This window comes from Monodon monoceros, unplaced genomic scaffold (genome assembly GCF_005190385.1).
Source record: "Monodon monoceros isolate NGI ecotype Baffin Bay Population unplaced genomic scaffold, NGI_Narwhal_1 Super_Scaffold_13, whole genome shotgun sequence".
In the NCBI taxonomy this organism is placed as follows: Eukaryota; Metazoa; Chordata; class Mammalia; order Artiodactyla; family Monodontidae; genus Monodon; species Monodon monoceros.
The window spans coordinates 66,100,091-66,125,383 of NW_021703769.1; the positions used below are offsets into that span (position 1 = coordinate 66,100,091).

Here is a 25,293-nt window from a genome sequence, read left to right on the forward strand (position 1 = left end):
ATAGGGCTTCCCTGGTGGCGCAGTGGTTAAGAATCCGCCTGCCAATGAAGGGGAACACTGGTTCGAGCCCCAGTATGGGAAGATCCCACATGCCACGGAGCAACTAAGCCTGAGCGCCACAACTACTGGGCCTGCACTCTAGAGCCCACGAGCCACAACTACTGAAGCCCACGTGCCACAACTACTGAAGCCCGCACGCCTAGAGCCCATGCTCCACAACAAGAGAAGCCACCGTGGTGAGAAGCCCACACACTGCAACGAAAAGTAGTCTCTGCTCACTGTGCGCAGCAATGAAGACCCAAGGCAGCCAAAAATAAATAAATTAATTTTTTTTTTTTTTTTGCGGTACGCGGGTCTCTCACTGTTGTGGCCTCTCCCGTTGTGGAGCACAGGCTCCGGATGTGCAGGCTCAGTGGCCATGGCTCACGGGCCTAGCTGCTCCGTGGCATGTGTGATCTTCCCGGACCGGGGCACGAACCCATGTCCCCTGCATCGGCAGGTGGACTCTCAACCACTGCGCCACCAGGGAAGCCCTAAATTAATTTTTTTTTTTAAAAAAGAGTAACCTATAAAATTCTTAGGAGAAAACATAGGGCAAAATCCTCATGACCTTGGATTTAGCAACAGTTGGCACTCCATATCTACACGTTCTGCATCCACAGATTCAACCAACCTCAGATCAAAAATATTCAGAAAAAAAAAAAAAGTCCAGTAAGTTCCAAAAAGCAAAACTTGAATTTGCTGCATACCAGCAACTATTTACATAGCCTTTACATTGTATTAGGTATTATAAGTAATCTAGAGATGATTTAAAGTATACAGGAGTACATGCATAGGTTGTATGCAAATACTACACCGTTTTATATAAGGGACTTGAGCATCCATGGATCTTGGTATGGGGAGGGGGGTGGGTTCCTGGAACAATTCCCTGAGGATACCAAGAGTTGACTATAGTTTCTTAAGTATGACACCAAAAGCATAAGCAATAAAAGAAAAAACAGATAAACTGGACTATATCAAAATTAAAAATCTGTTAAAGCACGTTACAAATAGAGTGAAAAGACAACCAATGGAATGGGAGAAAATATTTGCAAATCATGTAACTGATAAGGGATTAATATCCAGAATATATAAAGAACTCCTACAACTCAACAACATAAAACCAAACACTACAATTCAAAAATGGGCATTGCTCGCTTCGGCAGCACATATATCAAAAATGGGCAAAAAACTGTAATAGACATTTCTCCAAAGACGATAATACAAATGGCTGATGAGCATGTGAAAAGATGTTCAACATCATCAGTCATTAGGGAAATACAAATCAAAACCTCCATGAGATACCATTTCACACACACTAGAATGGCTATTTATCAAAAAAATGGAAATTAACAAGTGTTGACAAGGATGCAGAGAAACTGGAATTCTTATGCATTGCTGATGGGAATGTAAAATGGTGCAGCTGCTATAGAAAACAGTCTGGCAGTTTCTCAAAGTGTTAAACATACGATTATGATATGATCCAGCAATTCCACTTGTAGGTATACACCCAAAAGAACTGAAAACAGGGACCCAAAGAGATATTTGTACACTTTCAGAGCAGCATTACTCACAATAGCCAAAAGGTGGAAGCAATTCAAGTGTTTATCAGCAAATGAATGGATAGACAAAATGCAGTAAATACATACAACAGATTATTCAGCCATAAAAAAGTAATAAAAATTCTGATACATGCTACAACATGGATGATCCCTGAAACCATTATGCTAAGTGAAATCAGCCAAACACATAAGGACAAATATCATATGGCCCTACTTATAAGAGGTATCTAGAATAGGAAAATTTATAGACACAGTAAAGGTTAAGGTTACTAGGGGATGGAAGAGGGCGAAGTGGGGAGTTATTACTTAATGAGTACACAGTTTCTGTTTAGGGTGATGAAAAAGTTCTGGAAATAGATAGCATGATAGTTAATCAACACTGTGAATGTACTTAATGCCACTTGATTGTACACTTAAAATGGCTAAAATGGTAAATTTTATGTATATTTTACCACACATAAAAAATTAACTATCAAACCAATAAAATTCAAAATAATAGGACAGATGAAGATGTTTACTGCAGCTAAACTGCCTTTTTCATCAATAATTTGATCTGACTGCTACAGCACAGGTTTTTTTTGAGTTCAGCCTGCCTATGCTTCTCTGTGGTATGTGAGGAGAATTTTTACACTGCTTCTATCTCTACTCAAACTACAAACTACTAAGAAAACATCAGGTTGGCAACGGCATTAAACAGCACTCACTTGGCACCAGCACTTACATTATCTAAGCATTAAGTTTGTCTCTTTCTTTTTTCACTGGCCCCCAATAGAAGAGGGGTACCAATGTGACTATCAACAGAAAAGCACCCACTGAAATTACATGGCAGCAGTGGGTTATAAGGTGGTCACATACATGACCCAAAATATGCTTATATTTTTTCTTAGATTATTACCAAAATAGAAAACAAAATTTTTAAATTCTCATAGAGAATTCACAAAACTTCAACAAACACCTGTTTAGTTTAATAAACATCACTGCTGGGGTCTGAGAGAAAGAAATAGAGGAAATGCAAATCTAACCCAACAAATACCGAAATGACCAATTTGTATCCTGAGCAACAGCTTCCAGCCATCTACTGGATGTCACCATTAAGCTGAGCCACTCTCACTTGGAATTTAAAAGTGTCCTGAGGGCTTCCCTCGTGGTGCAGTGGTTAAGAGTCCGCCTGCCGATGCAGGGGACACGGGTTTGTGCCCAGGTCCGAGAAGATCCCACATGCCGCGGAGCGGCTAGGCCCGTGAGCCATGGCCACTGGGCCTGTGAGTCTGGAGCCTGTGCTCCGCAACGGGAGAGGCCACAACAGTGAGAGGCCCACGTACCGGAAAGAAAGAAAAAAAAAAAAAGTGTCCTGAATTGGAATTCATTATTTTCCCACTGACCTCCCCAGGTCTGTTTCTATCAACTTCCTTATTTCTGTCAGTAGCATCACCATTCAACCAGAATAAAAATCTCCCTTTTCACTTTCCTTTCTTTCAGTCCCTTTATCAGTTACCAGGTCCTAGCAACTGTTCATTTTTTAACTGGATATCTTTTGCTACATTACCATCACCATCCTAGACCAAACACAGCTTCCTACCTGTCTTCAGTCTTTCTTCATCAATTCACCCTATTTACCACCACCAAATTCATTATTTTGAAATGTTATTTAGAATTTTTCTTACACTTTAAATGTTTAAATACTGCAAGATTCAACTATCAACATTTTGCCACAATTGCTTTATTTCTATTTCTCTCTAAGCCATTGGAAAGGTAATCACAGACATCATGACACGTCACCCCTAAATACCTCAGCGTCTATCTCTTAAGAATAAGGCCATCCTCCTATATTACAACACTGCAGATAATCAAATGTAACCTTGATGTAATACTTTTACCTGCCACAGTCCATGTTCAAATTTCCCCAATTGTTCTTTCAATGTCCTTGATAGTTTTTTGTGTCATCATGCAGAATTCAATACAGGATCATGAAATTACATTTAGTTGTCTTTTTTTTTGTCTCCTTCAATCTAAACAATTTCCTGACTTTTTTTCTTTCATGACACTGACATTTTTGAAGAGTCTAGGACAGTTGTTTTTTTTTGTTTTTGTTTTTGTTTTTTTTGCGGTACGCAGGCCTCTCACTGTTGTGGCCTCTCCCGTTGCGGAGCACAGGCTCCGGACGCGCAGGCTCAGTGGCCAGGGCTCACGGGCCCAGCCGTTCCGTGGCATGTGGGATCTTACCAGACCGGGGCATGAACCCGTGTCCCCTGCATCGGCAGGCAGACTCTCAACCACTGCACCACCAGGGAAGCCCCAGGACATGTTTTGAAAAATGGTCTTTGATTTGGATTTGTCTGCATGTTTCCTCATGGTAAGACTTTTTGGCAGAGAAACTACATAGGTGATATTCTGACACCAAAAGCATTCTTAAAACAGTAACATCATCATTCACTCTCTTGCTCCAGAGGCTCACTATCTTCTAGAGAAAGCCAAACTTCTGTCTTGCATTCAATGTTCCCACTCCCTCCACACAAAGCTGCACCAATACAAACCCTCCTCTGTCTCCATCCAGTGTATTCCCCCCACGATCCCCCAAACATAAGAGAACCATAGAGACCTTTACATATCACCCAGTCCAATGTCCTGATTTGACAAAAGAAACATTTTACTACAAGAAAGGATGGACCAAAGGAGAAAATGAAAACTATTCTTATCTAGAAAGAGAAATCCTGACTCCTCTCCTTGTACTGTGAGAAAGGACTAGGCAATGAGTACCTACTTCACTCTTAGCTCCTATTTAAGTGACCTGAGGCTGGGGTGCTGGGTGGTGGGGGGAGAATTAGACTAAACGACCCTGTACCCAAGCGTTCTAATTGGTTGTCAGCTGAAACTATGTTTATAGCTGATAGTTCCAGCTGACCAACCAACAGGTCCCCTATGCTCAAAGGTGTCCCCTTTCCTTTAAAGCGATCTGGCAAAAGGGATGCTCTGGCCATTTGCCAAACAAGAACCAAAAGTTCAAAGACTGTAAGACCAAACTTAACAACTAGGGCCATAGAATTAACCCAAACAGCACATGCAAAAACAATCTGACCTTACCCTACACTACACACAAAAAATAATTCAAGATGGGCCATAGAACTAAATGTAAAAGCTCAACAAGCTTCTATAAGAAAACACAGAAGAAGAGCTTTGCAACTTGGGGAATGGTGATGGTTTCTGAGGACAAAGAAAGCAATAACCATAAAAGAAATGATAAAATCAAGTTCATCAAAATCAACACTTCTGCTCAAGCCACAGACTGGAAGGAAATATCTACAAAATATATCTGATAAAGAACTTATACCTAGAATATGTAAAGAACTTCTATAACTCAATAATAGAAAGGCAAATTACCCAATTTTTTTAAATGGGTAGAAGACCAGAACAGATACTTCACAAAGGAAGATATACAAATGGCCAATAAGCATGAGAAGAGGTGTTCAACATCCTTAGTCATCAGGGAATTGCAAATTAAAACCACAGAGAGATACTACAACACACCCACCAGAATGGCTAAGATTAAAAAGACAACACCTAGGGACTTCCCTGGTGGTGCAGTGGTTAAGAATCTGCTTGCCAATGCAGGGGCACAGGTTCAAGCCCTGGTCCGGGAATATCCCACATGCCACGGAGCAACTAAGCCCATGCACCACAACTACTGAGCCTGCACTCTAGAGCCTGTGAGCCACAACTACTGAGCCTCAGTGCCACAACTACTTAAACCCATGCACCTAGAGCCCGTGCTGTGCAACAAGAGAAGCCACTGCAACGAGAAGCCCGCACACCGCAACGAAGAGTAGCCTCCGCTCACTGCAACTAGAGAAAGCCCGCACACGGCAACAAAGACCCAACGTGGCCAAAAATAATAAATAAATAAAATAAATTTTAAAAAAAAGAATCTGCCTGCCAATGCAGGGGACATGGGTTCGAGCCCTGGTCCAGGAAGATCCCACAGGCCATGGAGCAACTAAGCCCATGTGCCACGACTACTGAGCCCACGTGCTGCAACTACTGAAGGCTGCACGCCTACAGCCCGTGCTCTGCAACAAGAGAAGCCACCACAGTGAGAAGCCCGTACACCGCAACGGAGAGCAGCCCCCATTCACTGCAATTAGAGAAAGCCCAAGTGCAGCAACGAAGACCCAATGCAGCCAAAAATAAATAAATAAAATAAATAAATTTACAAAAAAAAAAAAAAGACAACACCTGATGTGTAGCAATCAGAACTCTCACACGCTTGTGTTGTAGGAATGTAAAAAGCACACTCATTTTGAAAAAGTGCCGATTTCTTGATTTCTTTATTTTGGCTGCGTTGGGTCTTCGTTGCTGTGTGCGTGCTTTCTCTAGTTGCTTCGAGCAGGGGCTACTCTTTGTTGCAGTGCGCGGGCTTCTCATTGTGGTGTCTTCTCTTGTTGCGGAGCACAGGCTCTAGGCGCGCGGGCTTCAGTAGTTGCAGCACGTGGGCTCAGTAGTTGTGGCTTGCGGGCTCTAGAGCGCAGGCTCAGTAGTTGTGGCACACAGGCTTAGTTGCTCCGTGGCATGTGGGATCTTCCCGGACCAGGGCTCAAACCTGTGTCCCCTGCATTGGCAGGCGGATTCCCAACCACTGCGCCACCAGGGAAGCCCCGAAAGTGCTGATTTCTTATAAATCTAAATATAGACCTACTCTATAACCCAGCAATTCCACTTCCACGTCTTTACCCAAGAGATATGAACATGTGGTGTCCACAAAAAATTTACAGAACAATGTTTAGAGCAGCTTTATTTATAATTGCACTAAACTGGAAATAGCACAAGTGTCCATCAATAAAAGACTCAATAGGGCTTCCGTGGTGGCGCAGTGGTTAAGAATCCACCAGCCAATGCAGGGGACACGGGTTTGAGCCCTGGTCTGGGAAGATTCCACAAGCTATGGAGCAACTAAGCCCGAGCGCCACAACTACTGAGCCTGCACTCTAGATCCCGTGAGCCACAACTACTGAAGCCCGTGCTCCGCAATAAAAGAAGCTACCTCAGTGAGAAGCCCGCGCACCGCAACAAAGAGTAGCCCCCGCTCGCTGCAACTAGAGAAAGCCCGTGCACAGCAACAAAGACCCAATGCAGACAAAAATAAATTAATTAAATAAATAAAATTTTAAAAAAACCTCAATAAACAAAACTGTCATATATTCATACCATGTAAGAGTGTTCAGTAATAAAAAGGAACAAGCTACTGATACGTACAACAACATGAATAAATCTCCAAAAACATGCTGAATGAAAGAAGTCTCGCCAAAAGGACATACACCACATGATTCCATTTACATGAAATTCTAAAACGGGCTAAACTAAATTATGGTGGGAAAAATCAGAGCAGTGGTTGCCTTCAGGGATGTTGGTACTAAGCCTGACTGAGAAGGAACACAAGGGAACTTTCTAGTGTGACAGTCATGTTCCATATCTTGGTTGGGGAATAGGTTAAACAGCATTTGTCAAAACTAATTAAATGGCATATTTAAGATCACTGCATTTTATAATTTTACCTAAAAAAAATCCCAGTAAACAAATACTGAACTCTAGTTAATAATACGTATGTGCTGAAGTGAATGATGTTTGCAACTTACTTTGAAATGAATCAAAAAATAAGATGGGTCAATGAACAGATACACATGGATAGATGGACAGATTTGTGATAAAGCAAATATAGCAAAATGTTCATTGTAGAACACAGGAGGTGGGTACATGGTGTTCACTGTACAATTCTTTCAAATTTTTTATATGTTGGAAACTTTCCATATTAAAATACTGGGGAAAGGGAATTCCCTGGCGGTCCAGTGGTTAAGACTCCGTACTTCCACTGCAGGGGGCCGGGGTTCAATCCCTGGTTGGGGAACTAAGATCCCACATGCTACGTGGCATGGCCAAAATATAAAAAATAAAATAAAATACCAGGGAAAAAAAGTCTTTAGAGATACATTCACCCTGGCTCCTTTGATTTTCTTCTGTACTCTACTGAGCTTCAGGAGATGACAGTCACCTATCATGCTCACATTCTGAAAAGAAAATGGGCCATGGGACAAAAGTAGAAATTAGCATAAACTTACGTCTTACAAAACTTGGGGTGAGGCCCAAAAAAAAGTGTGAGAAGTCAAAATCCTTTTTCCAAGATGCTGAAGGGCAATTGTACTTATAGGCATGAACTGTTTTTATCCTCAAGATATAAGCAGTAGACGAGACAAGGACACAGAAATGCATGCGGATGAACAGGATCACTGAAAACTGACGATTGCATAAAAAATGGGAAACTTCTACAGGAGGTTGTTTTTTGTTTTGTTTGCTGGTTTGGGGGTGTTTTTGTTTCTTTGGGGTTTTTTGTCTGAATGAGGTTGGTTCAAGGAGAAAGAAAAGAGGATGGAGAAGAGCACTTCAACCACCTTGAATGACATGACCCTATATGAGGAATTCTCTCCAACTATAGTGGAGTCCATTCCAGCAAATTACTAACCAATATGCGAAGGGTGATTCACAACTAATTCTGAAAAAAATATAAGCCACACCATAAACAGGCCCAGTCAGTCATTACTCAGACATAAGACAGCCTTTTTCCCCTTCTAAAGAGAAGATCTAGTGCACCTCCTGGCATCAAGACAAGGGACCAATGTTTCATATCCTTCAAGACTGAAAATGCCTAGAGACTTTAGGAAAGTAAATGATGGAAAGTTCGTGAAAGTAAATGAAATGAAGTTCTCTGTCTCATCTCTCCCCTAAGTCAGAGGGTGCCTTTAAAATTATACTGTTCCTCTAACTCTTGGCCTATTATGAGAACAAGGGAAACTAACTTTAGGCCGGGTAAATTTTACCCAAAGTTAAGATTAAAACAGCCTTGTTCACTCAAGCACCACCTGACTGAGGCCCTCCTGCTTTTAGATCAGAAGATAATGGCCTCCAGGAATTCCACAGGGCTCCCCTGCTGAACAACAAGCAACATTGTCACATTAGATTCTATTTAAGATATAGATAAGAGCGATAAGAAGAGTTACAACAGAGACCTAAGATTTTCCTGCCCCTTTGGTGACGACAGCAAATGGGGAGGTTCTTCAAGCGGTGCTCTCTCTGGGTGGCCTGGGTGCTCTGCGGTCGAGCAGCCCGCTCCCAAGGCCATCACCCTCTCCCTCGGCACCACGGGCTTTGTTCTCGCTAGAACCCAAAAGAGCTGTTACCTGCATAGCCCATTGGATTTGCGTGTGCAAAGCACCGAGCAAGGCGTCATAGAGTCCAGTGAGCTGCCGGTCCAGGGGTAGGTCAGTCTGGCACAGCTCCTGCCAGGCTGCTAAAAGCTGGACCTGCAGAGGCAGAACAAAGAAGGCCTTACTGGGTCCGCCAAGACATACTGCCTGCTGCAACTGCCCTGCCCTCCTACCAGGGCAAGCGACTGGCCACTGCCTACTCTCCCAGACAATCGGATACCCACGGACGACGATTCACTTCAAAAGAGGCAGGAAAAAAAAATTTACAGTCACCTGCTCTGATCATCATCCAGAACTTGGATCTGTTGCCCTCCAAGTGATCCTTTCTCCTTTTTTCTTGCCCCCAAAGCATGCCAATGTACTCAGCATGCTACCATTCTTCTGAATAGACCTCAGAGGTGGGCGTGAATATGTGTTTTAGCTTCGTGTCCTAACACCACTGCTTAAAAGACAGATGGGCACTGGACTTGAAGGAATTAACAAGTTAGCCCAGGAAGCTGTCAAGATTTTCAGTAACCTAATTTCAACAAACCTAGAAAACAGATAAAATTCTTAAGGCTTGCTGAAGGCATAATAAACCTAATCGTCCTTAAAAGACAAAAATAGGAAAAATTAAAACTCTTCAATCTGTAAAGGAAATCTAGTTATAAATACAAGTGAGGCTGAAAACTAATGACTTTTTTCCAACTTGCAATTAAATGAATCCACAGGCTGGACCAAGAGCACCCCCTACTGGCTAATTGAAAGAAAAAGACCAGAGGGCAGGGAGGCAAATATTTTTACCTTTGAGTAGGAAACTGGGATTCAAAACTGTGATTCTGTAGCCCAGTTCTACAAGCATTCCACAATGGTAATCACTCACAGCTTCTCACCTTGTGACACTTGTAGTAGTATGCAAGAAGTTGGGGCATCCGGTCAATTTCAGTAAAAACCTTCACAAACACTTTGGACTGATCTAAAGAAAAACAATGGAAAACATGTACATACTGTTACCAGGTTTTCTATTGCAGCCAAGAGAAAGAATTCAGCAGGATAAATGTGGATTATACATGAGCTAGTATTCAGAAGTTCCCACCAAGACAATGAATTAACTCATGTGTAGAGATCATAAATATGAAAAACAAGTGAAGTTAAGGGTAGAACATGTGACTCAATCAGATACCACATGCCAATGTTCATTCCACAAAATGGGTTTAATTACTATTCACAAAACAGTCCCTGAGTTTTCTCATTTCTATACCATTCAAATATATATTATTCCTTCTGCCCTAAATACTTCTCCTCACATATCAAAATCTTAGATCCATGAGAAAATGCTCATGCTACATTGCTGACTGCGAGCAAAAAAGATATAAAATTGCATATACTCAATGTACATACTTTCCTTAAAAGAGATATGTACACAAAGGGAAAAGAACTGGAAGAAAATACTAACAGTCATCTCTGGGTGGTGAGTATATCATTTTACTGGTATATCATTTTATTTTCTATATTTTTCTCCATTTTTCAAATTTTTAATAACCTATATATGTATTATTTTATAATCAGAAACAATTAAAAAATTTTTAATTCATCTCTTTCAAGGTTCTGCACATATACTAGCTCTTTCATAAAAGCTTCCTCGATTTTGTTTCATCCTTTCCTTCATCCTGGGGAGGCCTAAGGCAGTTTTCACATTCCATCTTGTAATAAAATTATTTGTGTACTTGTCTTCTCCCAGCCTCACCCTCCATCAGTGTGTAAAGTCTTTGAAGGATATCAATCTTGGGACTTCCCTGCTGGCTCAGTGGTTAAGAATCTGCCTGCGAATGCAGGGGAAAACGGGTTCGAGCCCTGGTCTGGGAAGATCCCACATGCCATGGAACAACTAAGCCTGTGCACCACAACTACGGAGCCTGCGCCCTAGAGCCCACGAGCCACAACTACTGAGCCTGTGAGCCACAACTACTAAAGCCTGTGCACCTAGAGCCCATGCTCTGCAACAAGAGAAGCCACCGCAATGAGAAGCCCGTGCACCGCAACGAAGAGCAGCCCCCGCTCGCCGCAACTAGAGAAAGCCCGCACACAGCAATGAAGACCCAGTGCAGCCAAAAATAAATTAATTTTTAATGATTATTTGCTTTTAAAATGCTTATCATTTTCATAAGATCATTTAAATAAATGAATATCCCTGCCATATGTAAAATGAGGCTCCAAAAAGTTGCTTCACTTTATCAACTGAATTCATTGGTTGTGTAAAATGAACCAGGCATGTATATGTGAAGATTGTGGGTAATGTGTTGGGGATGTACTGATTTATCAGATTTTCCTTTAAAAACTGTTAGTAAAGAAGCACCTTGTCTTTCTAGGAAAGATGACTGATTAAAGAGCATATTACTTTTGCGGCAGAAAAAAGCCCTTCCTGATACTCACCAAAATTAACCACCCAGGGACTTCCCTGGTGGCGCAGTGGTTAAGAATCCACCTGCCAATGTAGAGGACACGGGTTCAAGCTCTGATCCAGGATGATCCCACATGCCGCGGAACATTTAAGCCTGTGTGCCACAACTACTGAGCCTGAGCTCTAGAGCCCACGAGCCACAACTACTGAAGCCCACATGCCGAGAGCCCATGCTCCACAACAAGAGAAGCCAGTGAAATGAGAAGCCCATGCACTGCAATGAAGAGTAGCCCCCGCTCGCCGAAACTAGAGAAAGCCCGTGTGCAGCAACGAAGACCCAATGCAGCCAAAAATAAATTAATTTTTAAAAAAATATTCAAAATTAACCACCCAAAGAAAAACACAATATCATTCATCTGTGTTGAAGCCAGGAAAATGTCTGTACTACAAACTTCGGAGGGGATTTCCCTGGTAGTCCAGTGGTTAAGACTCACGCTTCCAATGCAGGGGGCGTGGGTTCGATCCCTGGTTGGGGAACTAAGATCCCACAGGCTGCAGGGCATGGCCAAAAAAAAAAAAAGAAAAAGCCAAACTTCACAGAATACCAATCAGATATTCAATCATTCTGGCAGATGAGTGGGGATGCTGGGAGAACTCTGGATGTATCACGCATGGAGCAGCGTGATGGAAAGGTAAAGACTGGGAGCCAAGGGAGGACTGGGCAGGCAGGGGAAGGCCTGCTTCCATACCAGCTCAGCAGTGGGACAGGGACAGCCACAGGGCTGAAAAGCGCCATTTCCCCGTTCTGAATCGGCATCCTGCCTACAGAGAGTAGAATCTGGAATCAAGCCTAATTCGGATCTGTGAATGAAAGCTGTCAAAAACAGCTAACCCCCAAACCAAAGCCCATGATCCTGACCCACAGAGCATTCTTCAAACCTGATTCCAGCACCAAGTAGCCAACTCACACAGAAGGAAAGGAAAAAAGTTAAATTCATGGAGCTGCCCGCCGCCACTCCTACTCCCCTAACCTCACATAACTAGACATACACCCAAACCGCGCAGGTGAGTTCCATGGTCTGTAGCTGCCACAAATTCATGAGAAAACATGAGGAATAAAGCTGCCAGATGGTGATTTTCCAAAGGCCCGGCTCCAGTCCTAGAATCCTGCTAATGAGAAGAAGACTCAAAATAAAGAATTGACAAATGGGGAAGATATGGAACGAAAAGCCTGGAGATGAGTCCTGAACCCATTCTCTTTGGGCAACTGAAAAGCACAACACAGAACGTAGCCTTTAAATCAAGGGCAAGAGGAAATCTCTCAACCAAGTCCAGGTCAACAAAGGAGGGGTTTCCAAGGAGGTCCCATGCTAATTATTTTTCAGTAAACAGTAGACCCAGAAAAAAGCAACCACATACAAATATGAATAAATAGAAACAAATACAAACAAAAAAATTCCAGCATGTGACCTGTGCAAAAGTACCACAGGGGGTAGAAAAGAAAAGGAACACAGCATACAGAAGGTGCATGCAGAGAGCACGTCAAGAACAACCAAAGAGAAGATAATAAGGAAGCAGAGACTTCAACAAACACTACAGGGCAATTAGACCTAACAGACAGTACAGAACATTCCACCCAACAATGGCAGAATACACATACTCAAGTACCCATAAAACATTCTCCAGGATAGACCGTATCTCAGGCCACAAAACAAGTCTTAATAAATTTTTAAAGATTAAAATCATATAAATCATATAGTATCTTTTCCGATCACACTGGTAGAAAACTAAAAATCAATAGAAGAAAGAAAACTGGAAAATTCACAAATATGTGGAAACTGAACAACATACTCCTAAACAACCAATGGGTCAAAGAAGATACCACAAGAGAAATTAGAAAATGACAAATGAAAACAAAAACCTAACATACCAAAACTTATAGGATGCCACAAAAGTAGCCCAAAGAGCTAATTTATAGCTGTACATACTTACACTAAAACAGAAGAAAGAGCTCAAATCAACAACCTAAACTCTACATCTTACAGAACTATGAAAATAAAAAACAAACTAACTAAACCCAAATTTAGCAAAAGGGAAGAAACAACAAAGAGCAGAGCAGAGATAAGTAAATAGAGAATACAGAAACAAAACAAAAATCAACAAAATCAAGGGTTGAAAAGATGAACAAAATTGATAAAACTTTACTTAGATTCACTAAGGAAAAGGAAGAGGACTCAAATAAATAAAATCAGAAATGAAAGAGGGGATATCACTACCAATTTTACTGGAATAAAAAGAATTATAAGAAAGTACTATGGACAATTATATGCCAACAAATTGGATAAATTAGATGAAATGAACAAATTCCTAAAAATACTCAATGTACCAAGACTGAATGATGAAGAAACAGGAACTCTGAACAGACCTAAAACTAATAATTGAATCAGTAATCACAAACCTCTCAACAAAGAAAAGCACACCAGATGGCTTCACTGATTAATTCTACCAAACACTTAAAGAATTAATACCAATACTTCTCAACCTCTCCCAAAAAAACTGAAGAGCAGTGAATACTCTCTAATTCATTCTATGAGGGCAGCATTACCTTAATACCAAAGCCAGACAAAGACATTACAAGAAAAGAAACCTACAGATTAATATTCCTGATGAATATTGATATAAAAATCTTCAACAAAATACTAGCAAATTGAATTCTACAGCATATTAAAAGGATTATACACCATGACCAAGTGGGATTTGCTCTGGGATGCAAGGAAGGTTCAACATATGAAAATCAATGAATGAAATACACCACATTAACAGAACAAAGGAAAAATATCCACGTGCACGTGATCATCTCAACTGATGCAGAAAGGCATGTTAAAATTCAATACTTTTTCATGACAAAAACACTCAAAAAACTAGGAATAGAAGCAAAAATCCTCAACAAAATAAAGGCCATATATGAAAAGCCCCCAGCTAACATAATACTCAATGGTGAAAGACCATTTCAAACTTTTCCTCTGAGATCAGGAATGAGACAAGGATGCCCACTTTTGCAATTTCTATTCAACTTAGTACTGGAAGTTCTAGCCAGAATAATTATGCAAGAAAAAGAAGTAAAAAGCATTCAAACAGGAAAGGAAGAAGGAAAAATATCTTTGTTTGCAGATGATATGATCTTATTTATAGAAAGCCCTAAAGATTCCACCAAAAAAAAACCTGTTAGAACTAATAAGTTAATGCAGCAGAATACAAAATCAACACACCAAAACTCACTTGTATTTCTATACAGTAACAATGAACAATCTGAAAAAAAAATTAAGAAAACAATTCCATTTATAATAGCATCAAAAAGAATAAAATAGTTAGAAATAAATATAATCAAGGAGCTAAAAGACTTTTACACTGAAAGTGACAAAACACTGCTGAAAGAAATTTTAAAAGACACAAATAAATAAAAAGACATGCTATGTCCATGAATTAGAAGATTTAATATTGTTAAGATGATAATACTATCAAAGCCATCTACAGATTCAATGTAATCCCTTCCAAAATGGTGTTCAATTGTGTTCTCTGGAGAAACAGAAAAACCCATTCTAAAATTCATATGGAATTTCAAGGGACCCCCAAATAGCCAAAACAATCTTGAAAAAGAAGGACAACATTCGTTGATTCACAATCCATGATTTCAAGTTACTACAAAGCAACAATAATCAAAACTATGTGGTACTGGCATAAGGACAGACATATATACAGCCTAATGGAACAGAATAAAGGGCCCAGAAATAACCTTCACATACATGGTCAAATAATTTTCAACAAGGAGGTCAAGACCATTCAATGGGGAAAGAACAGTCCTTTTAACAAATGTGCTCAGGAAAAAAAATGTTGCTCAGAAAACTGGATGTCCACATGCCAAAGAAAGAAGTTGGACCCTTACCTTGTACCATATACAAAAATTAACTTATAATGGCTCAACAACCTAAATGTAAGAGCTAAAACTGTAAAACTCTTAGGAAAAAAACACAAGGAAAAAGCCTCATGACCTTGGATTTAAATCTGAAACTTAGGGACTTCCCTGGTGGTCCAGTGGTAAAGAATCTGCCTTCCACTGCAGGGGACGCAGGTTCGATCCCTGATTGGGGAACTAAGATCCCAAGTGCTGCTGGGCAACTAAGCCCATGCGCCACAACTAGACAGAAGCCCTCACGTCACAACTAGAGAGGTGCCCACATGCCACAATGAAGAGCCCGTGCCACAACGAAGACCCTGTGTGCTGCAACTAAGACCAGACACAGGGCTTCCCTTGTGGTGCAGTGGTTAAGAATCTGCCTGCCATTGCAGGGGACAGGGGTTCAAGCCCTGGTCCGGGAAGATCCCACAAGCCGCGGAGCAACTATGCCTGTGCGCCACAACTACTGAGCCTGCGTGCCTACAGCCTGTGCTCCGCAACAAGAGAAGCCACTGCAATGAGAAGCCTGCACACCCCCAACGAACTCACCGCAACTAGAGAAAGCCCAAGCACAGCAACAAAGACTCAACGCAGCCAAAATAGATACATAAAATAAATAAATAAATAAAAATTTTTAAACAAGACGAGACACAGCCCAAAAAATAAATTTAATTAATTAACTAATTAAAAATAAATAATAAATAACAAAACTGAAATTAAAAAAAAACTTTTCTTAAAAGAGAGAGCACTTCAAAAGATTTACCTTAGGGAAGAGGAGAAAATTTTGCACTACAACTGCTTCACATTCTCAAGGAAATTACACAAGGTATACGCTTTCTTCAATAGGATCTAAGGTATCACAATGAGATATAAAGGGAGGCTGGCAGAGCTAAGAAAAAAAATGAGGAAATAAATAATGATATGATGAATTAAAAATTAATTAGAAGAACAAAGAGCAGAACACATACTTTAGAAAATGCTATTGATCAAATGGAAGACAGACTTTTGAAAAATAAGACTATGGAGGAGAGGAGATTGTTGGCAAAGAGCCAAAATAGACCAGCGTGAACATATTATACGTTGAGGGGGGAAAGGAAGAGCTAATGAACAGACAGTTGATGTTCTCAAAAATGAAAAAGAAAATAAATGAAATAGAAGAAAAAGTCTTTTAAGAAAGAAATTTTCTAGAAATGAAGAAAAATATGATCAGCAAATAAGACACTATGTTCCAGAAAACATTAAAAATTTTCAAAACTGAAAAATAACCTAGTAAAGTAACTAAACTACAGGGTAAAAGAATCTCATAAGCCAGAAGTCAGCAAACTATGAGCCAAGTTACCAACTGTTTTTGTAAATAAAATGTTATTGGAACACAGTGAAGCTCATTCATTTACATATGAGTTTTCGTGCCACAACTGCAGAATTAAGTATTTGTGCTACAGACCATACGCCCCACAAAGCCCAAAAATTTATTATCTGGCCCTTTACAATGTTTGCCCACCCTATTTTAACTATTCAAGGAAAATACTACGTACAAAGAAAAAACTAGGCAGGCCACTCTCATACTGAACATCAGAATATAGTTGGCAGAAGACAAGAAGCAACGTCTCTAGATTTCAGAAGGAAAAATAGTATGAACCAAGAATTCCAAAAGCAGTCATTCTTTTCTACATGGAAAAGCAATAAAAACACATTCTTTACTTAAATACCAAGGATATACATATGATCCCCATGCCCTTCCTGAGGGAAAAAAAAGTCTACTTAAAAACAGAATCCTGCTAATGAAGAAAAGCCTCAAAATAAAGAATTAACAGGGAATTCCCTGGTGGTCCAGTGGTTAGGACTCCACGCTCTCACTGCTGAGGGCCTGGGTTCCACTCCTGGTCAGGGAACTAGGATCCCGCAGGCCACGCGGTATGGCCAAAAAAAAAAAAGAATTAACAAATGGGGAAAATGTGGGATGAAAAGTCTGGAAATGAGACTGAATCCACTTAAAAACATGATATTAAGCATAGAAAACCATGGCAATTTTTGGTTATAAAACAGTTATATAAAAATAAAATATTATAAAACACAAAAATTTTATAATGTTTACATTTCAGAGAGAAAGCTACATGATAAAAAGATTATTAATTTGATGGTATACCATGAAGAGAAATTCTAGACTATGCAATATTCTAGAATAGGGCAGGGGGAGGGTGAAGGGTGGGAGAAAGGGAGGGGAGTGTAAATGCACTAACTGAGGGAATCATATATTGTTTCATTTACAATGTTGATAAACTGAGAAGAAAATTTAGTTTATTATTTGAAGTCATAAATCACTAGTAAAACTAAAAACAAGTTATGTATCTTTCAAGTTACCCATGGGAAAAAAACACAAAGAAAACAGCAAAATATAGAGATCAAAAGAAACGTAAAGAAGAAAATATAAAAATAGAAACATGTAAGACTGGAAATTTCTGTTAAAAAGAAAAACCTAAATGGGATAAAGCCACTGATTAAAAAAGAAATATCAGGATTAAATCAAAAAATACAATTCAACTATGTGCCATCTCCAACAGACAAGTCTAAAATAAAACATCTCAGGAAGTTTGAGAGTTAAGACAAAATAGGCAAAGACACAGTAAAGCAAATACAAACAAAAAAGAAGGCAGAGGTCCTCATACTTATACCCAAGCTGAACTGCAGACAGAAAGCCTTCAATGGGGCCATGGCAATATTTGATAAAAATGCTATTTAAATCCTAATAGTAAGAAAGAACGAAACGGTCCCAGTTGTTTTTGTGAAACCAACACAATCATGATACTAAAACCTAACAGAGATATTCACTTACAGGACCTCAATTTAAAAATTTTAAATAAAATTTCAGGGGAATTCCCTGGTGGTCCAGTGGTTATGGACTGTGCTTTCACTTCTTTGGGCCCAGGTTCGATCCCTGGTCAGGGAACTAAGATCCCACAAAGCCTCGCAGCGTGGCCAAAAAATAAATAAATAAAATACCAGCAAATATCTAGTAGTATATTCACTCACACACACACACACACACACACACACACACACACACACACACACACGGTGAACAAGTAGGGCTTGTTCTTGAATTGTAAGAATGATGTAAAATTAGGAATGCTATTAATATGATTTGCCATATTGGTAGGTCAGAGGAAATAAAAACAACACATTCGATCTTGAAAGATGCTAAAAGGCCATTTAATAAAATTTGACAATATTTACCTTTTTAGAATTACCTAACGGGATAGTATCAAGTACTGACTGAGACTTGTTTCTGTCTTTGGAGTTACTGAACAGCACAGGGATTACAAAAGAGATGACTCGCTCCTGGGAACAGACATACACAACTCTCCAGGGCTGAGTTCCAAGAGGGCCCCACTTTGGTGTGACTTCACCACCAGGGCAAGGGAGGCCAAACCTTTGCAGGTCTTGACTATCAAGAGAACTAGAGTGGAAAGAAACCATCTTTGGAGGGAAGATAGTGTTACTGCTCAGAATGAGGAGGTTCAGCTGCTCTCACCCACACTGAAAACTCAACTATCCAGAGGGTCATTCTCCAAGGGTTCTATACTGTATGGGTACAGGGGTGACTATATGTCCCAGCTGGCCCAGGACAGTCTTGGTTTACACCTGTTGCCCCAGCTGCACTATTGAAAGCACTCCCTTTTCCTCTCAAAAGTGTCCTAGTTTAATAATAAATTACATGGTCAAACTCAGCATACTGAAATTTTATAACGTTTTTACGTATGATAAGAATTTACATGTGCACATGTCTGCATATTCATATATATTTATCTAGCTATAGACGTTTCTTAATTATTAAAGCCTAGGCTCACCCATCCTAAAACAAAATAAAATACCAATCAGAACTCTTAAGATATCAGCACTTCTCACTGCTGCATTATTTACAATAGCCAAGATATGTAACCAACTTAAGTGCCCATCAACAGGTGATTGGATAAAGGAAATGCGATATATATAGTGGAATACTACTCAGCCATAAAATAAAAAGATAAAATCTTACCATTTGCGACAACCATAGACCTTGAGAGTATTATGCTTAGTGAAATAAGTCAGATGGACAAAGACAAATAATGTATGATTTCACTCAAATGTGGAATATAAAAAACAAACAAAATAAATGAAAAAACCAAACCAAATAAAAACACTTAGATACAGAGAAGAGAGTAGTGGTTACCAGAGGGGATGGGGCACCAGGAGGGCGAAATTGGTAAAGGGGATCAACTGTATGGTGATGGATGGAAACTAAATTTTTGGTGGTGAGCATGCTGTAGTGTATACAGAAGTAGAAATATAATGCTGTACACATGAAACTTACATAATGTTATAAACCAATGTTACCTCAATAAAAAAATTAATTTTAAACAAACTAGAAAAACAAAGATATCAGAACTTCTTATGATTTAATTTCACACTGGAAATGTACCACTATATAAACAAAACTGATGCTCCATCTCAGAAGCCAAGGGAAGAAAGCATTCTCAGAACAGGAGGGAGTAAAAAACATTGTTAACTGTTGCTGACAGTGAGAAACAGAAAAGTAGGGCTTCCCTGGTGGTGCAGTGGAGAAGAATCCACCTGCCAATGCAGGGGACACAGGTTCGATCCCTGGTCTGGGAAGATCCCACATGCTGCAGAGCAACTAAGCCCGTGCGCCACAACTACTGAGGCTGTGCTCTATGAGACCACGAGCCACAACTACTGAAGCCCGCATGCCACAACTACTGAAGCTCGTGCACCTAGAGCCCGTGCTCCGCAACAAGAGAAGCCACTGCAATGAGAAGCCTGTGTACCACAACGAAGAGCGGGCCCCGCTCACCACCACTAGAGAAAGCCCATGTGCAGCAACAAAGACCCAACACAGCCCAAAATAAATAAATAAAATAAAAATTAAAAAAAAAAAAAGAAACAGAAAAGTAATAAAGTGATATTAGGCCTTGGGGTTTGGTGATGATACAGCTGTTGGAGACCTTCAACAGAACAGGTTCAGGAGAACATTAACCCCAGAGGAGAGGGGCTTGCGTGATATATGAACAAGAGTGCAGGAAGCAGGGCAGTGGATACAGACTACATTCTGCCAATGTAAATAGCTGTGAAGGTAAGAAAACAGCTTTACTGCTGCTGCTGCTTCTTGTTTAACCAATAGTTTTGTGGATGAAATGGAAAGGGAGTTAGATAAACTTATTGGTTGAAAAAAATCACTGGAAAATAACACAGCATCATAATGGACTTGATCAGCATCTAAACTCATCAAATGGTACACTTAAGATTTGTACATTTTTCTAAATGTAAACTTTACCTCAAAAAAAGAAAGAATCATAAACCAACACTGAACTCTAGTTATTGATATGAATGCTAAAGTGTTTAGGAGTGAAGTATACTGATGTCTGCAACTTACTTTGAAATGCATTAAAAAAAAATAAGGTAGATGGATAGAGAGGTGAATAGGTGGGTAGATAAGTGATAAAGCAAATGTGGCAAATGCTAACACTAGGATCTAGATGGTGTGTTCACTGATGGTTATTTCAACTTTTCTGTATTTTGAAAAAGTTCATATAAAATGTTGAAGGAAAGGCAACCACCATAAAGCTACAGACTGACTTCCAATCTACATTATTTATTTATTTATTTTTGCGGTACACGGGCCTCTCACTGTCGTGGCCTGTCCCGTTGCGGAGCACAGGCTCCGGACGTGCAGGCTTAGCGGCCATGGCTCACGGGCCCAGCCACTCCGCAGCATGTGGGATCTTCCCGGACCAGGGCACGAACCCGTGTCCCCTGCATCAGCAGGCGGACTCTCAACCACTGCGCCACCAGGGAAGCCCCAATCTACATAATTTAGTCACCATTAAGACATTCTAAAGATTGAAGATTCGGAAAGCCTTACCTTCGTGAAGAGGTGTACAGAGAGACGATAAATGGCCAGCACTCACCTACAGACTGAGATGTGAATGCTGCTACGATCTGGGGGCTGGCCAAGGCCTCCAGCCTGTTCTTCAACGCCTCCAAGTGCACACATTTTTCTGAGTAGTCTGGTGTATCAACAAGCATCATTAGGCTATTCTGCATACCTGTGAGCTTGGCAGAAATTACAGCTATGTCCTATAAAAAGACCAGAATAGAGGATATTTATGTTAAAACACCCCTGCTACTTCAATTAAGAATGGACAGGGCTTCCCTGGTGGCTCAGTGGTTAAGAATCTCCCTGCCAATGCAGGGGACACGGGTTCAAGCCCTGGTCCAGGAAGATCCCACAAGCCGCAGAGCAACTAAGCCCGTGCGCCACAACTACTGAGCCTGCGCTCTAGAGTCCGCGAGCCACAACTACTGAGCCCGAGCACCACAACTACTGAAGCCCACGTGCCTAGAGCCCGTGTTCCCCAACAAGAGAAGCCACCACAATGAGAAGCCCACACACCACAACGAAGAGTAGCCCCCGCTCGCCACAACTAGAGAAAGCCCGAGCACAGCAATGAAGACCCAACGCAGCCAAAAATAATAAATAAATTTTTTTTTAAAAAGGTAACGATAACTGACAGAATAATAGATTGTTAACTTAAAAAAAAAAGTGTGAAGCAGTATTCACAATGCACTACCATTTGTGGGGGAAAAACAGGGCAAGGAACATATATGTGTGTGCGTTTATCCGGAAGAACAGGCACAGAGCTGACAACAGCGTTTGTATTTAGAAGGGAAATTAGGGAATTGGGAGGGTGAGAACTATGAGAAAGACTTATTTTTCACTGTTTATTCCTGTTTACTCAATTCTTCCCATGTGCATTTAGAACTTTTAAAAAACTTTTTCAAGTTTTTTTTTAAATAGCAAAAGAGATGATAAATAATTCATTTTGTTTTACAATTGAAAACAAAAAGTTTTTTATAAGATATCATCTTACTTCACCCTTATAACCAGGTATCCAAAATATCACTATTTTCCACACTTTGCTATCCAAGGAGGGTAAAGTAACTTGCTGAGGTCCCGCGGTGTGTAGGGCACCCCTGCCCAAGTTCCACACTCCCATTTACTCCATTTTCTCTGTCTTTTTAAGCTTTTCCTGAACTCACTTTTGTGACTAAAACGCTTGTCAAGCAGATGATACACACTAAAGAAGGTGGAAAATCTCAGAGCAGTCTCAGATCGCCCCCAACCCATGCCTGAATACTCCCACACCTGGCTATTTACTAGCCCTTCTGATTGTGAGTGGCATAGCTAGCTCATTTGTTTCTCCAAACCTCAAGTTCCTGCTTAAAGAGATGTCACAACATCCCCTAAACAAGAAACCTACTTGAGTCTTAAATGTCTCCTCGATATCAGCACTCAGTGTGCTCCATTTGTCGGCTTCTTGAAGAGATTCTGCGGCAAGCTGCATTCGGGACTTCACCTGGTCGATTTCTACCAATACCTAGAAGAGAAATGAGGGGTCGAACACTAAAGAAGTGGCAGTTCCATTTCCTCTACCTTCCATCAGTGACTCGAAACCTAAGTATCGTGGCATGCTCCTGCCTTTAGGGAGCCTCTGTACCCCATACAACACCGCTTACATGGCTAAATTGTTCAGTGGTGCTAAAGAGAGATGAATAAGCTGAAAGAACCAAACAAAAGAGTAGTCTGAGCGCTTGGCAGAATTTTGAGTTAAGGTTGACCTCCCACTAGGAAAGTGAACATCTTCCAAAAACAAGAGTCAACACTTAGGACAGGAGCCAAAATACCTGCATCGACTGAGATGTGTCCTGTTCAAATTTTTTAATGTCCTCCTTGACAAGAATCATTTGTTCTTTCAGAAAAGATGCCTCCTGTTTAAGGGCTTCTACATCACGGAGCACTTTGGGCATGTTCTGAAGGGCCTGGTGACTTGTTTCTGCAGCAAGAACCCAAGAACCAAAGGTGGACGTCAGATCACTCACCAGTGAACAATATGAACAAATCAGACGGCAGGAAGCAAATCTTCCCTAAGGCACTACCAACCACGCAGTTTTCTGAGCCTGTGGAAAGTTGTGGTGGGGGAGAGGCGCAGAGCTGGCCTATGCCGGGTCCCTGTCTTCCCCAGAATGATGGTGAGGGCCCTGTGAATAAACTGTCAACCTGACCCAACATCAGCTGTCTTCTTACTACAACTCCTTGGTTTTTTGGTTTTTGGGGGGTTTTTTTGGCCACACCACGTGGCTTGTGGGATCTTAGGTCCCCAGCCAGGGATTGAGCCTGGACCCTGGCAGTGAAAGCACCGAGTCCTAACTTCTGGACTGCCAGGGAACTCCCAAGCAACTCCCTTTTCAAGGAAGGAGAATGGAGGAATGTGACAGTGGTAAATGCCAGCTCTGCACCAGGTGCTTTATATACATTATATCACCTAATGTCCATGGCCATCATTAGCAGCCACCTCTTACAGATGAGAAAACTAAGTCTCAGAAGAGGTTAAGTAACTTGCCCAAGATTTCAGAGCTGAAACCAACGTGTGTCTGGACCCAATGTCTGCTTTCCACAGTCTTTTCAAAATGTAGTCCACAGACCAACAGCATCAGCTGGAATGCAGTTAAAATGCAGGTCCCCAGGCCACCTGCCAGAGATTCTTATTTAGGAATCCTGGTAGAAGATCAAGATCAAGGAACCTGCATTTTTTTAACAGGCATCCCAAGTGTAGAATAAAATCTGAAAATTCTTGCAGACCATGATGTGTTATCTGGAAACAGGAGGGTTAACAGCATAACCCTTTAGCCCTTTAAATAGCAATTCGCTGGGGAATCAACCAAAGAAGTCCAGAGCCTTCTGCTCCACCAGTGCATTGAACGGAAACTTAACATCTTGAAGATGTGCTTCAGGAACCTGTTCATCCAGCTCTGCCATAAAATAACAATCTGTCTCCAGCACTGACCTTAAGTAAAGTTTTAAGAAAACAAAGGCAGAACAAAGAGTTCTTCGAGGCACAGAGACTTCACTGATTTTTTTTTTTAATTTTATTTTATTTTTGGCTGAGGTGGGTCTTTGTTGCTGCACGCGGGCTTTCTCTAGTTGCGGTGAGCTGGGGCTACTCTTCGTTGCAGTGCGCAGGTTTCTCATCGCAGTGGCTTCTCTTGTTGTGGAGCACAGGCTCTAGGTGCACGGGTTTCAGTAGTTGTGGCGCACGGGCTTAGTTGCTCCGTGGCATGTGGGATCTTCCCGGACCAGGGCTTGAACCCCTGTCCCCTGCATTGGCAGGCGAATTCTTAACCACTGTGCCACCAGGGAACAGTGATTTCTACAGCGCTGATTTTTACAGCACTGTCATGGTCCCAGCCCGGCCCCCTGCCTGCGGAACCTCAGAGTCACTCTTCATGTCTGGCTGAACCTCTTCTTCCCTCTCCACAGCACGTCCACACACAAATTTAATTCTTTCTAGTATCCATTTTAAAACTATCACCTCCTGGGAATTCCCTGGCGGTCCAGTGGTTAGAACTCCGCACTTCCACTGCAGAGGGCTTGGGTTCGATCCCCAGTTGGGGAACTAAGACACCACAAGCCTTGCAGTGTAGCCAAAAAAAATCAAAACAAAGTCTCACCTCCAGTGGTTGCCTCTGGGAGGGTAAGGGCCAAATCTCCCTGTGAAAGGGGCCTGGGGCTCCTCCCGAAGTGATGGTAACATTCTACATCTTGATGGGAGGTTGAGCTACACTAGCGTATACATCTGTCAAAACCCAAACTTATCAGATAAGGTCCCTCCATTTCACCTTATGTAAATTTTATCTAGTAAAAAAAAGAGCCGTAAACAAGTATTGAACTCTGTAATTTTTAGGGTTCCAACTGAAATGTCTAGGGGTGAAGTGTACTGATGTCTGTAACTTACTATGAAATACTGATTTATTTCAAAATCAAAAATAAGATGGATGAATGGATGGAGAGAGGGATGGACAGAATTGTGATAAAGCGAGAACAGCACACTGCTCATTGTAGAATCTAGGTAGTGGGTTATGAATGTTTACTACAAATTCTCTCAACATTGCTGAACACTTGGCACCTCCATCCAGTTGCTCAGTTCAAGAATCTACCATCATTCTTGATTTTCTTCCCCTTTCATCCCTCATTCCAATCCATCAGCAAGT

General features: G+C 41.0%; 1 protein-coding gene across 2 annotated transcripts in view; it reads right to left on the reverse strand.

Moving 5' to 3' along the window:
* The window catches only part of COG7 (component of oligomeric golgi complex 7), an 83,279-nt gene that overhangs the window by 53,382 nt on the left and 4,604 nt on the right, over positions 1-25,293 (reverse strand). The window contains exons 2-6 of one of the 2 annotated variants that reach the window (XM_029220800.1): positions 22,930-23,078; positions 22,506-22,622; positions 21,153-21,321; positions 9,724-9,806; positions 8,825-8,947 (exon numbers count right to left, since the gene is read on the reverse strand). In XM_029220800.1, coding sequence (XP_029076633.1) covers positions 8,825-8,947; positions 9,724-9,806; positions 21,153-21,321; positions 22,506-22,622; positions 22,930-23,078 — 641 coding nt within the window. The remainder of the gene's footprint in view (positions 1-8,824; positions 8,948-9,723; positions 9,807-21,152; positions 21,322-22,505; positions 22,623-22,929; positions 23,079-25,293) is intronic. The other variant, XM_029220801.1, reaches the window with a different exon arrangement.